This window comes from Corvus moneduloides, chromosome 19 (assembly GCF_009650955.1).
Source record: "Corvus moneduloides isolate bCorMon1 chromosome 19, bCorMon1.pri, whole genome shotgun sequence".
NCBI classification, from domain to species: domain Eukaryota; kingdom Metazoa; phylum Chordata; class Aves; order Passeriformes; family Corvidae; genus Corvus; species Corvus moneduloides.
Genome location: NC_045494.1, coordinates 5,130,902 through 5,145,977, shown reverse-complemented (window position 1 = coordinate 5,145,977; position 15,076 = coordinate 5,130,902). Strand labels below are relative to the sequence as shown.

Here is a 15,076-nt window from a genome sequence, read left to right as displayed (position 1 = left end):
TTTTCTGGAAAATTTTCCACCATGCTAATATCTGCCATAGCAACACCAAAAGCATTAGCAAAGGCAAGATGTTAGGGCAGCAGAACTGCTGGGGTTGTCAAAACCTGCTGGTCCCTTTGCCAGGAGACACCTGGAGCTGTGTCTGTCCTGGCATACTCCTTCTTGCTTGAGTGCAGCTCTACAAGTGGGAAAGGCTCCAGACAAAAGGCCAGTGTTGACATAGTTGTGGTCTCTCCAGGCCATGGTTGAGACACATCACTAGGGTGGTATGAGGGGAAGTTTCCATTAACAATTGTTCCCGGCTTGCTTCCACCGCCACCACCACCGTGGAGCTCTGCAGCTGGATTTCCAAAAGAGCTTAATGCTCAAGAGTTCTCATTTCAGCAACTTAAATAGAGGGGCTAAGTTCTTTCCAAAACACTTGGCAGTCATCAGCCCCCATTGAGAACAAAGCTTAAGCACATTAAACAGTCCAGCCACTTCACTGTTGTGAAAATTTGGCTGCCATTGTGAGCACAGTGTTTAAATGATGCAGAGCCTGGCAAAGGCATCTGGCTCCTGATGCTGGGCACTGAGGGGCCTTACCTTGCAGAGTAGGCTTCCTCCTTGGCTGATTGCGTGTGCATCAGAGCCTCTGAGCAGCCCTTTCTGTGGCTGTTGTGACAGCTGGGAAGCTTGGTGATGCAAGGATTAGTTGGCTGCTGGGCACATGACATTCAAATTGCTGTGCTTATTTGACCTACCTCTGATTGCGAGGAATTTAGTGCATAAAAATAACACCCCGAACAAATTTGGCAGGAGGATGCAGAGCGAAAGTGCCATGCACACCCGGAGAGAGGAGCCCGGGGAGCGATGTAACACGAGGCCATGCTCTGCACTCCTGCAGTGACAGCAGAGCCAAGGCCAGCGCAGCCCACGCTGTCATCTTGGATTACGACAAGTTCCAGCACCACAGAGATGTCATGGCCACTGGCCAGCAAACTAACAAAGACAGGTTCCTGGCTTGCACTATTGGCAAAACTTGATAGAATAAATAAAAAGATCCTGGGCGCTAGGAGTTGCCCAGCATAAAATGCTGGACCAAGCATTACTGGTTTTTCTGCCTGGGGCTTGAGATACCCTTGTTAACTCTGTTGGTCTTGATGGAGTTGCTGATCATTTGCAGGAGCATGACAGAACAGAGACTGGCAGAGGTGTGTGTGCCATGTGGGTGTAGGATGTCTACTCTTGGGGCTCCTAGTGACGGTGTTTAGACACATGGTTTGTTCAGGCTTTAGTGAACAGCATTTCCCTTGAACGAGCTTCTCACTGGCACTGGAACATCTTGTGTTTACTGAAGGGCCAGGTCTGTAGTCGTGAGAACTTCCTAGAGCAGGGGAGAGGAAACGTGTGCATGGAGGGAGCAAGGCAGGACCTTGACTGCCATGTCTTGTCCCAGATCCCTGTGGAGGTGCATCCTTCTTTATTTTGCTGTTGCATTGCTAAGATGCGATGCCTCGATTTCCCATGTTTAAAAGGAGCATTTTTGCCCTTTTTTCAGAGGGATATTGTAAAATTTCTTGAGGCCAGTGACTACAGATCTCATGTAATTGTGTAATATGGCACATTACAGATAAATGATAATATGCAAACTGATACTGTGTATCAAGAACTTCAGCAATATTTAAATACAGGCTCTCACCTGGACCAGATTTCACAATCCGTTTGACTTTCAGAAGCACCCTGCAGGCTCACCAGAAATACTATAAAAGTACTCAGAGCTCGTGTCTTGCTTAATTTTTACCTGTACTACAGAATGTGCACCATTTGTAGGTGCATACATATGTGTATTTGTCTGCAGTAAGGAATACCTGGCCGCTCCGGAACAGGCACTCACCCAAGGAGCTTTTCCTGTGTTTCGTGCTTTAAACGAGGTCGTGGGGCCCATCCGTCCATCAGCGAGGGATCGGCCCCCGCGGACTGCGGGGCTGCCGGGGTGCGCGTCCCTTGTCGGGAGGTGCCACCGGGGCAGGGAGGTGACTCAGACTCGCACGCCGCCGTCTCCAGGAGGGCCGAGGCTTGTGAGAAGCCGCCCCGCAGCCGCAGCCGTGCGGGCCGAGCCTCCCCCCGGCTGTCCCGGTTATCCCGGAGCGCTGCGCTGGGAGCGCGCACCCACCACCCGCGGCAGGCAGGGGAGATGCCGCTGCCGCCGCCGCTCCCGGCTGTATTAACGGGGGACAGCTGGAAAGGCCACGCTCCTGGCCCCGAGAGCGGGGAGAAGCCGCTGGCACCGCCAGTTCCCGGCTGGATTAACGGGGGACAGCGGGAAGCGCCACGTTTCCAGCAGCGCGTCCCGAGCCAGGGGCGGCAGCGCTCCGCAGTGGCACAATGCGTGCAGCAGCATCCTTTCCTCTCGCTCCTCTCCTGCAGCCACATCTATATTTTGATAACTTTGATCCTCCTTTTCTCCTCTCCCCGGCCCTCACCAGCCTTTCCTGGAAGCTGATTTTATCAGCTCTAAAATAGGAGGTACAAAAGCTCTCCCTTAGGAAGCCCTGCGCAGTGCAATTCTCCCAGCGCATTTTCCGTGTGGTTCCCGTATTATTAAAATAAAACCTGCATTGTTAATGCTGGTCTGGAATTAGAAACGACATATAATGTTTACTGTTTTACACCCTAAATATTGCAGATGTGGGCACAAGTAAGGAAATATTACGCAGCCACAGGATGTTTTTGTAGTTATCATGAAAGCCATCAGATCGCTAAGGTTGAATTAGCAAATAGCCAAAATTATAAAAGAATATCTGTTTCAATCAGAAGTCCTCCCTCTGAAGTCTGTGAGGCTTCTACTTCTGAGGCATGTGAAAACTTCTGAAAATTCTGCCCCCGGGGATAGTCCATGTTTAGGCAGCTGACTTCAGGATCCTATTTTTGGAACCTTTGGTTGAGATTTTAAATTGGATTTTTAGTGGGAATGGTGCCCGAACTGGTGCTGTAGGATCTTGAAGGCTGTATCTAAAATCAAAAAAAAAAGAAAAATGGGAGTGGTATCACTCATTTTCTGGGGATATGCTCCTTTTCATTAGATTTTATATACCATAAAAGAGAAATGCAGCATTGATAAGTGTCTTCTTCATTTCTGCAGAGCATCTTTAAGGAATCGTTGTAGCCTTTCATGTTGCTGGTTTCCTTCACTGTCTTTTAGAATATCCCTGGTAGGATTTCATGGAGAATAAATAGCAGTGTCCTTGGAGTACTTCAACACAGCTGAAAGTACACTTCCATGAGATGCTATCCATGGCAAGTACAGTACGTTGTTTGATTGTAAAATAAACACAGCCTCAAATGTATAACTGGGAGGAGTTACAGTGTGCTGATAAATCTGAACTAAATGACAGTACTTACGATCTGTTCCTGAGGATGGGATCCTAATGAAGTGGCACAGGTTGGAGCAACGTATCTTCTGCCTACAGTCAGTGCAACTCAATGTTGGATTCAGTGATGCTACGTGGGAATCCGACATTAGCAACCAGAGTTAGGAACAGATTCTGAATATAAAGGCCATGAGCATGTCTGGATCAGAATATATGCCTTGCAGAATGGACAATCTAATATTTAGCAAGAGTAGATACCAAATCTGAAGGGAAAGCTGAAACAATTACTACTTGTAAAGTATGTAGAGATCTTCTAAAATCCATGTCTTTTGATACAATTAACATATTTTTTCTAACCCAGCTGTATTTATCCTGTATTTCTGTAGGTCAGATCTTGCCAGCAAACAGGAACACACCGAGCCCTATTGATCCTGAGACTATCCAAGTTCCTGTTGGCTATGAACCTGACCCTGCAGATCTTGCTCTGTCCAGCATTCCTGGCCAGGAAATGTTTGATCCTCGCAAGCGCAAGTTCTCAGAAGAAGAGCTGAAACCCCAGCCCATGATTAAGAAAGCTCGCAAAGTCTTCATCCCAGATGACCTGAAGGTAATTTGGAACGGGTGACGAGGTGATTGCTATAGGGTCTCTAGTTCCTCACTGAGGTACAGGTTTGGAGTATTAATGTGTTTTGTCATGTAAGGTAAATCTTTCAATCTAAATCTGACTTTGCCATAGAATAAAACTGTTCAGGGTTCTGAATGAGACTGAAGGAAGGATGTCCCTTATTAGTTATGCAACAGTTGAAATTCATGAGCTCAATATTCATTTCCTTTGTATGCCAGAAACTTCCTGTTTGACCTTGGACAAGCTTGCTTTGTCCCATATTTCCCACTTATGAAACAGCCTGATCATGTTTCCTTTTTCTTCATCCTCTGTCTATTCAGCACAGGCTGTGAATCCTTCAAGGAGAATGGAGGACCCTGATGATGACAGACTGAAGTATATTGTGTCTTGTTTGGAAGTTCCTGTAGCTCTGTGTTTAATAATGAATGAGAACACTATAGTAAAAACTGTATTTCACTAATATATATTCAATAATACAGGTGAAAGAATCTAGACAAGTGGTAGGAAAACAGAAGAAAACAGATTTTTTCTGCTGAGAAGTGTTTTAATACAATATGTAAAGTACAATACTACATCGATATTTTAAAAGAAAGAGTCCGTGCCACTCACTGCTTCTGAGAAGGGAAGAGCAAAGTGCATGAAGATAGTAGGAAAATTGATCAACTGATCCAGGTTATCAAACACTCTGAACATTACTTGCACAGTTGTTTTCCTGGTATGTGCTTTCCAAGAGAGGATCTCTTTTATCAGAGGCAGTCAGGGCAGAATTACGTTCTGCTGTTGCTACTGCCCCCAAGACACAGCCTGAGAGCCTGTTGGAGTCAGTGGGAATCCCTGGCTGCACGTGCAGGGAGCCTAGGATACCATGTGTTTGCACCAGATTGATAGCATTAGAGAAAGAAGCTATTTTTATCCCTAAGCATGCTGTGGTACAAGTTAAAAGCACAGAAATCACAATTCCAGTAGTGTTCAGGTTGCTGTCACTCAGCTTTCCTTTGCAAAGGTTTGCCTGCACCTTACTGCTTGCCTGGGCAAGTTTTACTGCCTGTGATGGCCTGTTGGGCTGCAGTGCCCAAGGGAGAGGTGTTTGCTACAGGAATGGCTGGAGTTTGCTCCTCGGTGCCGTTTCTCCCTTTGTCACGTCTCCCAGGTACCCTTATTCATCAAAGCAGGCTTTGGTCCTGTTGGCCAGAGGTTGAACCCAGCAGTGCAGCACAGGAGTGAAGCAGGAGTTCAGGGTCTCTCATTCCCTGGGGATCATCCCATCGCTTGCCCTTGACTCACTGCAGAACACTTGACCCAAGTGCTGCTCCTGCCCTGGCATGTGGAGCAGCCTCTGGGTTCTGGGGGAGGGTAAGCAGATTAGACCAGTCAATCGTCTCTGGGCTGCATGTGATTTGGAAATGCCAGCCTTACCTCTTTCAGGCCTGGATTAAGGGATTTGCCATAGCAATTTGTTAAAATAAAGAGGGATGAAGCCTAGGTGGCACACTAATAAATTGCTTAAAGCTGATTTTTATGGAGTGGAATGAGATGGGAAATTATAAACAAGATTTGGGTCATAGCTTTTTGCTGCACGCTTGTTTTTTTGGAGGATTTTGCAGGGTCGCATCTAAGTACAGGTGAAGAGCCATTTAGAGATAATGCTGGCTCCAGATCAGCATTCCTGCACACTTTGTTGAGCCAAACTGGTAGAAAGCAGTTCAAGAGCCCTCCTGCCAGAAGTTGTTTGGCTCCTGATTTGCCTTGTGCAGCAGCAGAAAGTGCAGAGCAGCAGGATTCAGCCAGGCTGAAGGACCCAGGAGTGGTGGGTGTTTGCTCAGTGCAGCATAGGAGCAGCTGGGTCTCCTGCCCTGTGCTAGTCCTTGGGAGCTGCACAGGGAAATGGAAGCATGTTAAGATGAAGAAAGAGGAAATTTGAGCTCTGTGACTTGGCCAGGCAGTTTGAGGGTTGAGTGGCTGCATCACTCTTACTCCACAGGGGACAGAATTTCACTTTTCACGAGAGATTCTGCCCACTTTGTATTTCCTGAGTTGTTCCAAAGTTCTAGAACTTAATACAGTTACAAAGCAACATCAAAGCTGCCGTTTTGCTGAAGGCCACTTCATTGGAAGAGTGGAAAAATCAGGTGAAATTCAGTAGTTACTTCGAGTCATTGATACACCAATGCAGTGAGGTGATCTAGAGGCAAGTCTTCAGGGATAACACTTTGGGAATATGTTAGCTTATGGAATCTCAGGGGTAGTGGACCTATTTCTGACCAATGCTTTTTTTTCCACAGTCAAAGCCTATTGCATTAATCCCTGTGGTGGGTCCCAGAGCAGCCATCATCACTGTGCCAAGGAATCCTCTTGCAGTGACTTAGTAATGCAGACAGGAACATTTTGGGGTTCTGTAGAGTGCTTCGAACATTAAGAAAGAGTGGAACAGTAAGTGAAATGGGTGATAGCAACACAGAGAGTAAACCAGGTGTTGGCTGGCAGTGCTGAGCAGGGCCAGAGGTAATTAGTGCTGCTCCAGCCACTGTGCAGGGTGAGTCATGGCACGCCAAGGAGGATGTGCTAACTAGGTCAGCCTAGATGGGAGATGGATTGTACCTCCGGAACATTGCTTCACTTTTCCTTGGAGGAATTCCCTGTCAGGAGGATGAGGGAGTTAGTGTAAACATTTTGACAGAAACATGTGAGGGCATCTGCGCTGCCAGGGTGGATTGTGCCATGCAAAGCTGTAACTCCAGTGCTGCCGTGCCATGGGGTGACACTGGAGCCACCCGCAGTCTGGAGGCGGCTCCTGGGAGCAGCTCCCAGTGCACAGCTCTGGATTTACCAAAACCTAACGCCTTTGTTCGCCTCTCTCTGTGTCTCACGAGCAGGACGACAAATATTGGGCCAGGCGCAGAAAGAACAACATGGCAGCGAAGCGCTCGCGGGACGCGCGGCGGCTGAAGGAGAACCAGATCGCTATCCGTGCCTCCTTCCTGGAGAAGGAGAACTCAGCCCTGCGCCAGGAGGTGGCCGACCTGCGGAAAGAGCTGGGCAAGTGCAAGAACGTCCTGGCCAAGTACGAAGCTCGGCACGGCCCCCTGTAAATCCGAGGCGGGGGAAGTGGGGTGTTTTGGGTTTTTTTCTTTTTTCTTCTTTTTTTTTCTTTTTTTTTCCTTTGTCGCGGGTTGGCATTTGACTAGATGGACAATGTGTTTCCTGTTTGATAGCACCACACCCAAACCAACCTTTCTGTCTTCAGCACTTTACCAGAAGCAGAAACAAAACTGACTTAATGTTGGTTTTTTCGTTGTTTTTTTCCTTTGTGTTTGCGTGTACGTGTCCCTGCGTGTGTGTGTGTGCACACGTGTGTGCCCAGGTCTGTGTCCATGGGTGTGCATGTGCGTGGGTGTGGGTGTGCGTGCGCATCTCAGCACTTCCCATTTTTATCAGCCCTCTTCAAAGGGTGCCACATTTTTACCTGGACTGTTGAGAACCACCATAGTAAGCTTTTTATTATCTTTTTTTTTCCTTCAGTGCTGCTTCAGAGTAGGGGTTTTATGTTCTTGTAATCAGTTCCATCTTTCTGATTTACTTGGAAAGATCCCAGCATAAATTACAAAAAAAAGGAAAAAAAAAAAAAAGAAAAAAGAAAAAAAAAAGTAGATTTCAGGTTTTTTTGAGAGTAACAAGCTATGGTTTTAAGTCTGTCTAATCAGAAAAGTTAACATGCTAATAAAGTGCACAAATAATAATTTAGTACTACACTGCAGAACTATTAATTTATAGATCGCTTTTGTTGTATTTTTAAGTTTTGGTGATAATTGTCTTCAGATTTAAAAGTGCTGTTAGACTGAGTTTAGCTATACTCATGATAGATCCCATAATGGCTTCTCTGTAGCTACTAAGGTTCCTTTTCTCTCCACGGACCCCAGGTAGGTAGGTAGGAGTTGTTGGTAGAGCACAGAGTGTGTACCTTGCACTGCCTGTACCTGAAGCAATAATCCTGCGTGCATGCTGCCCGGATGTTCCCAGTGGACGTGGGATGGTTCCCTACCCAAAAGGAGTCTCAATGTCTTTAACAAGGAGTTCCAAAAAGTCCCAGACATGTTCCCGTGAGCATGCTGACCGTGTCCCTGCCGTGGGGGAGCGCATGTGTAAGGAGCAGGATCATTAGTTGAAAAGGAGAACAAAATTAAATAGTGTCTAATCAGATCTGATGTCAAAATCAAAGGGGCTTTTCTGTTTTCAGTTAGTTACTCCATTTTGTGATCAAAAGTTGAATAAATACGTAAATTCAGTTGGTTTTTCCCCATGTTTTGTAATATATTTTCTGTGGATTATACCTTGCTGTTTTAAAAAATCACTTTTATTCAGTTAGAAGAAGTCACTGGTTTGCAAAGCCCATTTTTTCCTAGTGATTGTTGTTTTGAGTGTGACATGAACTGATGGTTCTGAACTTTATTGTTTTAAGCTCTCTGCTTTTGAACATGTATGTTCTAATATAAAGTGGACTTCTGAAAAATGAATGTAAGAGACACTGGTGTATTTCAGAAGGGGATGGTGTTGTCATATACTGTGGTTAATCCAATCAATCAAAGTGTTTACTCTAGACCAAAAGGATAGATACTATAAAATGTATAAAGTTTATACAGAATAATTATAGTATGTTCGTTTTGTACAGTATTTTTCAAGTACAAATACTGACAATGTATTTTGAAAGACATATATATAGCAAAAAGGAAAAGCTATTCCATGTTTAAAATATATAGCAAAGATATATATTCTCCATTATTGTATAGAAAGGAAATGATTAGGGGTTTGCTGGTTGTTGTTTTCTTCTCTTTTTTTAAATCCTTAATATTTTAAGCCTGGCACACTGGCATGTTCTGTGCTTTAAATTAAATTTTTATGGAAGTAATATGGTTTTCCAGGGTGTTCCATATTACTGAAAAAGAGATACTTCATTATTTTCCATCAAAAACACATAAAGAAACTGGTTAACAGGGACAAAGCACAACATGGATTTTAGTCAACTATTGATTGGACAATACAATATTTTGTAATGGCAGAAAAATAATATGTAACACAAAACCACTCATAGTCATTTCCAATTTGCTGCTGCTGCTAGAATCTGTTTCCAGCTGATTTTTTTTTTTTATGAACAGCTCAGATCCTGTACACAGCTGTGTGTACTGCATACAGTTAGTAACGTGAGGAAAATACGGTGCTACATGTCTTGCTCACAGTTGTATAAGTGTTCTGACATTATTTTCAAATAAAAAGGTTGTTCATTCCATTAAATCATTACTCATGCTTCAGGAGATGGCTGCAGAGAACTCAGCATTTTGGTCAGCATTAAAAACACCCCTGCATGGATGGCATTTCTCCAGTATTTTTCCACAAACATACCTGGTTTGTTGGTGTTCCATAACGTGCAGTACTTGCCTGCGGATCATTTGTTCAGCAAATCGAGTTTCCATGTGCTACAGCAAGGTCTAAAGTGCAGTGAGTTATTCCCTAAAGGTCAGCAGAAGGCACTGGAGGAGACAGAAGGGTGTGGCACACTCGGGGCCTCTGCTGCAGCCGCTTGGGAGCACCCCTGGTTTTCCCTCTGCGAGGAGCCGTGGCAGCGTTCGCCCGCTCTGGACGCGCCTTTAACAGCAGCGCAGCAAATTGCAGCAGTCTCTAATCGCCCCCACCAGGGGGGTTTTTGGGGTGACCCAAGAGCAGAGGGAGGTCAGTGGTGCCACTGCTAGGGTGGGTTGTGACCACAAAACTTCACGTAACATGCAAACAGCAGCTTGGAAAAAAAAAAAGACAGAATTCTTCTGTTTCTTGGGGCAGGGAAGGGGTGGGAACTGGTTGTAGACTGGATATCCCAGGTTTATTGAGGCATGGCCACAGAGGAGCACAGAGGTTTCCAGGCTCTACCTCGTCCAGCAGTCCCAGAGCTGCTCTGGTGCCTCCTCGTCCCATCCTGGGACTGGGAATGCCACAGGCTGCAGCGTCTCTTTTGGGGTGAGGACTTTCTGAGGAGCCTGTGGGACTTAGGCACTCCCTGCTTACTGTGGGACTTAGGTACTCTGGCTGCTCTGAAAAGCTCACCTGGAAAGAAAAAAACAACAGGAAAAAAAAGGGCAAAATATGTGGGCTTAAAACTTGGAAAATCTCCAGGTTTGCTATCCGGGTTGTCTCCCTGAAATAACAGTGAAAATAAATAAATGAAAGTTCAGCTCATTTTCAGTTCCCAAGGACAGCTCAGCTGGGCTCATCACACCTCTGATGGCTTTGTTGCTCATGAAGGAGCTTGTAGGTATAAAAAATTGTAATTTTATAAAAATAGAGAAATATATATTTGCAGAATAATTAATAGCTTATCTAAATAATTCACTGACCTCTATTACACTATAAGCATTGGTAAAATGCTTGTCTTCTCTTTCGTTTTTTGCTGAAACTTAGAAGTGGATTTTTTCTTTTTACAAAAGAATGCCCTCTACAAATCAGTGAGACTGGAGATGGATTTGTGCATCTGAGCACCTTGGGGCTCTCCATGGGAAAGACCGTGGCAGAGGAGGCGGGGGGTATTTCTTTTTCTGTTTTGAGTGGTGCTGAAGTCACTAAACCAAGCACCGTGGAAATAAGTTCTGACTTGAATCCACAAAAGCAAGAAATTCAGAATGCAGGGAAGGGGCTGGAGCGAGCACCAGGGATGGGATCGGCTCAGACCCCTCCCATTTGAATATCTTGCCTCTGTGGGTTTGTAATACCCCCAATTATTGCTTTAAAATTATTTTTGCATGTAATTTTACAATAGAGATGTGCAGTTTATTTTTATTTTGTTGACTTTTTATGTGAAGAAAAAGGAATTATATTAAAACTTACATGTGATCAACCATCGTATTTCTGGCAACACCACAAGGCAGCATTAAATACAAGTTTAACAAATAGATCAAATTCTCTGTATGACAAGAAATGGTTTGCATCCTGTATGCTGTTCAGCCCAAATCTTTTTTTTTGTCTGTTATTCTTAATGTTTAATAAACTTTTAAATTTTTCTTCTCTCAGCTGTGTGCTTGTTTTAGTGTATCAGGGCATGGGGCTTTTGGGAGGGAATTTTTCTCCCCCGTCCTCTGGTCTGTCCCACCAGGGGATGGATCCCAGCTAATTTGGGGGGTGGGCAAATGTCCCCCAACCCTCCCAGCTGCCACCAGGGTTGGGTATAACCACGGCAAATGTGCATTTTCATGAGATTAAATAATTCAAATTATACTATAATTAGTGCTATTTACTATTTTAACAAAAATATTTTATTTTTTAAAATATATATATATGTAAGTAATAAAGTGGTACAGTGGAAGCATCATTTACATATATATATTATAGACTATATATCATGAGATATGATAATGTATTTGCTGTAAATTCATACAGTAAATTCATAAAAATGCTGCATATCAAGGAGTACTTTTTATTGTAGTATACAACATAACTCGTTAATTTTACTCTCCATTATAGCTAATATTTTATATAGACCACATGATAGATAACACATACTACAGGCTTTTAGGTATCTAGTTTATGTAAATAGCTTATCTAAAGAATAAGCCTGGGAGAGAAAAACTGTAACTCAGCACTAACTCTTCCTGTATACAAGTTATTAAATGTGTACATGTGTACCTATATACATCACTGGGTACAGGGCATGATACATAGGCACACGTATCTATAAAAGTCTGCATTTTAATATATATAGTATATATTACGCACAAAATGTGTTTTAATAACACATTGACTCAACCTTCTGTGTGTGTGCATGCTTTCATTAGTTTTAAATATATAGCTGTAATATAAATTCATATATTTTAATACACATATTAAAGATATGTGTGTATATAAATATATAAATTAAAATTGCATTTTCATATACCATATTTATCATAATTGCTTTTAGCTTCCTATTTTTATACACTGTTACAAATATATAAATAACTTTATTAATACAAAGGTTTTTAATGAGACAGAAAGTGTATTTGGTCTAATAACCACACACACATGCATCTGCACAAGCACATACATCTCTGTGTATCCGTAGAGCTATACCTTGGCTAATTATGCTTTCATAGAGCATATTTAACAGCACTTATTTTATTAATAAACCTTTTTTAAAATCTCTTTTTTTTAAATACATATATATTTTATTGTTATAAAGGTCTGGTTTTGCCATATATGTTTGCACAAACTATGATTGCTGTAATGCACAAACACAGTGTGGGCACACACATCCTTGTAGCTCACTCCCTCTATATGTTTTATATATTTACAGGTTTAATAACTGTATTTCATATAGCCTGCCAGAATTTACTACTTGAATAAACATTTTTAAAACACATGAAAAATATTTTATTGTTAGAAAGGTGCTTTTATGATACATGCCCTGAATTATGCACAAGTGTTGTCTTAATATACCCATATATAAGTACATTTCCACACTCACCTGTGTGCCTATATAGCTCTGGGTGTCTATAAACTGTGTGTGTATATATTTATATATATATACACAGAGAGAGAGTGTGTGTGGTTTATATATATATATATATATATAGCTATATATGTATATATACACTAAACATAGATATGTGTATATATATATGTAGTGTCATATACTGTTGTATACACTGATATAAATTCAATTATATTTTCAAACAGCATACTTAGCAGAATTTAATAATCTAGATTAATATTTTTATATTTCTAATTATGTATTTTATTGCTATAAGGGTCTGTTTTTACTACACTTTCTATATTATGCACAGACACATGTATGTACATGCACACACACGTGCACACTCCCCTTCCTCTCACTGTCTAGTCAGACAGAAATTTAATAATTTTATTTCCATATAGCATATGGAACAGAATTAATAAGGTTTCTAGTATTTTTATATGAAGATGCATCTAAAAATTGTCATCACTCACATGTAAATATCTGAGTATAAATATATATAGTAGATATTGTGCACCAAAAATGTGGTTTAATAACCCAGAAATACTCCCTGTGGCTCTTGTGCTCCCCGCCCCTGTACACACACATATTTCTTTCGCAGAGGTTTCCATGTACACTCTCAGGATAGAAAAATAGGTTTAAGAAAAATGGATGTATTTATGCAGAGACACATGTATAAAACAACGTAGTTTAAAGGTTAAAAAATTATATTTTAATTTTATTTTTAAAGGCTAAATTTATATTTTTTGTATTTTTTTCAAAAATATATAAAATATATTATTATGAATAGTAATAAATGTTATATGGGACACAACATGTGTTTCTTCTAATACACACATCACCCCTGTCTAGATGTTTCTGCACATTTATCTTTTCATGCCCACAACTAGAGACATTTAATAATTACATTTCACACTGCCAACTCAACAGCATTTTCTTCATTAATGTGGATTTAGAGCTTTTTGTATACACATTTTATGGCTACAAAGATTGTATTTGCTATCTATGTTATTTATTATGTACAAAATGTATTTGTTATAGTGCAGAAACACACAAACCCTCCTTGACTGCCTCTGGGTGTGCTTTTTGCAGCCATTTGATTATTATATATATATATATATAAAGTATAGAACAACAATACATAAAACATGCATTTGGAGATGTTTTCTTTTTTATATGCACTGTATGACAGGATTTTCACATATGATGAGGTATTTAGTAGTACACCTTTACATGTGCAGAGACTATTTAAGAAGCTTTATTAATATAGCGCAGTTAGTAGCATAACTGTAATAGGTAACTATTTAAAATAAACCATCTTCTCTCCACTGCAAGCCAGGAGACACCCCAAACGCATCTTTATGGGAGCCAAGAGCACATTTTGGAGTAGCTTTACAGGGCGTTTGCCACTTTGGGGTCCTAGCGCTCCCCTATTAATCCACCTGCTTTGACTTCAGGATAAATTTGGTGGATTTAACATTCCTGGGGTCATTCATGGATGAAACGATCCCAGAAAATCCGTGATTTAAAAATAATAATAAAAAAAGACTGAAAAAGTCCGGTCCCGAGGTGTTTCCTTGGGTGGACACAGCCCCGGCTCCGGCAGCTCTGGAGCATCCGAGGTCGCCTTAGGGCTGGGTTTGCTGCTCCTTTTTAACTTCTTTTACCCAAGTCCCAATTTTCATGAAATCTGTGAGAATTTAAGAATCTTTGAGATGCTTTAAATCCTCTATCACTCTTGCCCAGCTGCTTAAAAAAAAATTATTCCGGAGCAAAAGAAAGACACAGCCGTACCCATGGCCAAGTCTGGACGACGAGAAAACGAATCCTTAATATTGCATTTAAGCGGAATAAATAGGATTTGTCACTGTGACTATGACCGGTGCGTTTCCGCAGCGTATTGTTTTGGTGGGTTTTTTTAACATGTAATCATTCCCTAAATGCAAATGTGGGTGGGGAAGTGGGAGAGCTGCGTGGTGGGAATGCCGAGAGCCTTTCCCAGCTGACACAAGAGGTCACGCAAGAGCCATGAGTGGCTCCCGAGCGCTGGGATCTGCTCCGAAACACCGCCAGCTTTTCCTCTTTAATATCCCCTTTATCCTCCCTCGGGTGCTTCTGCCTTGGTGCAGCCGCTGCAGGTGAGACCCCGTGAAGATCCAAGTCACCGGTGGTCAGGGGACAAAGGCAGTGCCACCCCACCAGTGCCACGGCTCTGCCCAGCCCCGTGTGAGACATCGGGGGGCTGCAAGTGCCGGGGTGCCCAAGGTGCTCCAGCTGCTGTCTGGAAGTGTGAAACATACTGGGACTTAAAAGAATGATGCTCAATCGTTTTTCACATTCGCAGACCCAATTTTAACTGAAATGTGAGAATTAGCCCCACCTGCAGACAACAGCCAACAGCCAGGCTTCACCTGGGATGGATGAAACCAGCCAGACGTGATTTATTGTAACCAGGACTTTGGGCCAGCAACCTAATTCCTCTAACATGTATTTCTTTTCCGTCTCCACCTCTGCAGCCTCGAGACAGAAATATCACCCCTGGGAAAAGACACAGCCCCCTGCTCAGCTGAGTCTGAGCCCCAGCCCCACCTTGCAGATGAACTGGCTGCC

At 42.6% G+C, this 15,076-nt stretch overlaps 1 protein-coding gene across 1 annotated transcript in view; it reads left to right on the top strand.

Moving 5' to 3' along the window:
• HLF (HLF transcription factor, PAR bZIP family member) overlaps window positions 1-11,027 on the top strand; it is a 36,506-nt gene extending 25,479 nt beyond the window's left edge. Inside the window, exons 3-4 of the mRNA XM_032128731.1 lie at window positions 3,740-3,960; window positions 6,852-11,027. Of these exons, the coding sequence (XP_031984622.1) occupies window positions 3,740-3,960; window positions 6,852-7,067 (437 nt within the window). The 3' untranslated portion in view covers window positions 7,068-11,027. The remainder of the gene's footprint in view (window positions 1-3,739; window positions 3,961-6,851) is intronic.
• The last annotated feature ends 4,049 nt before the right edge of the window (window positions 11,028-15,076 follow it).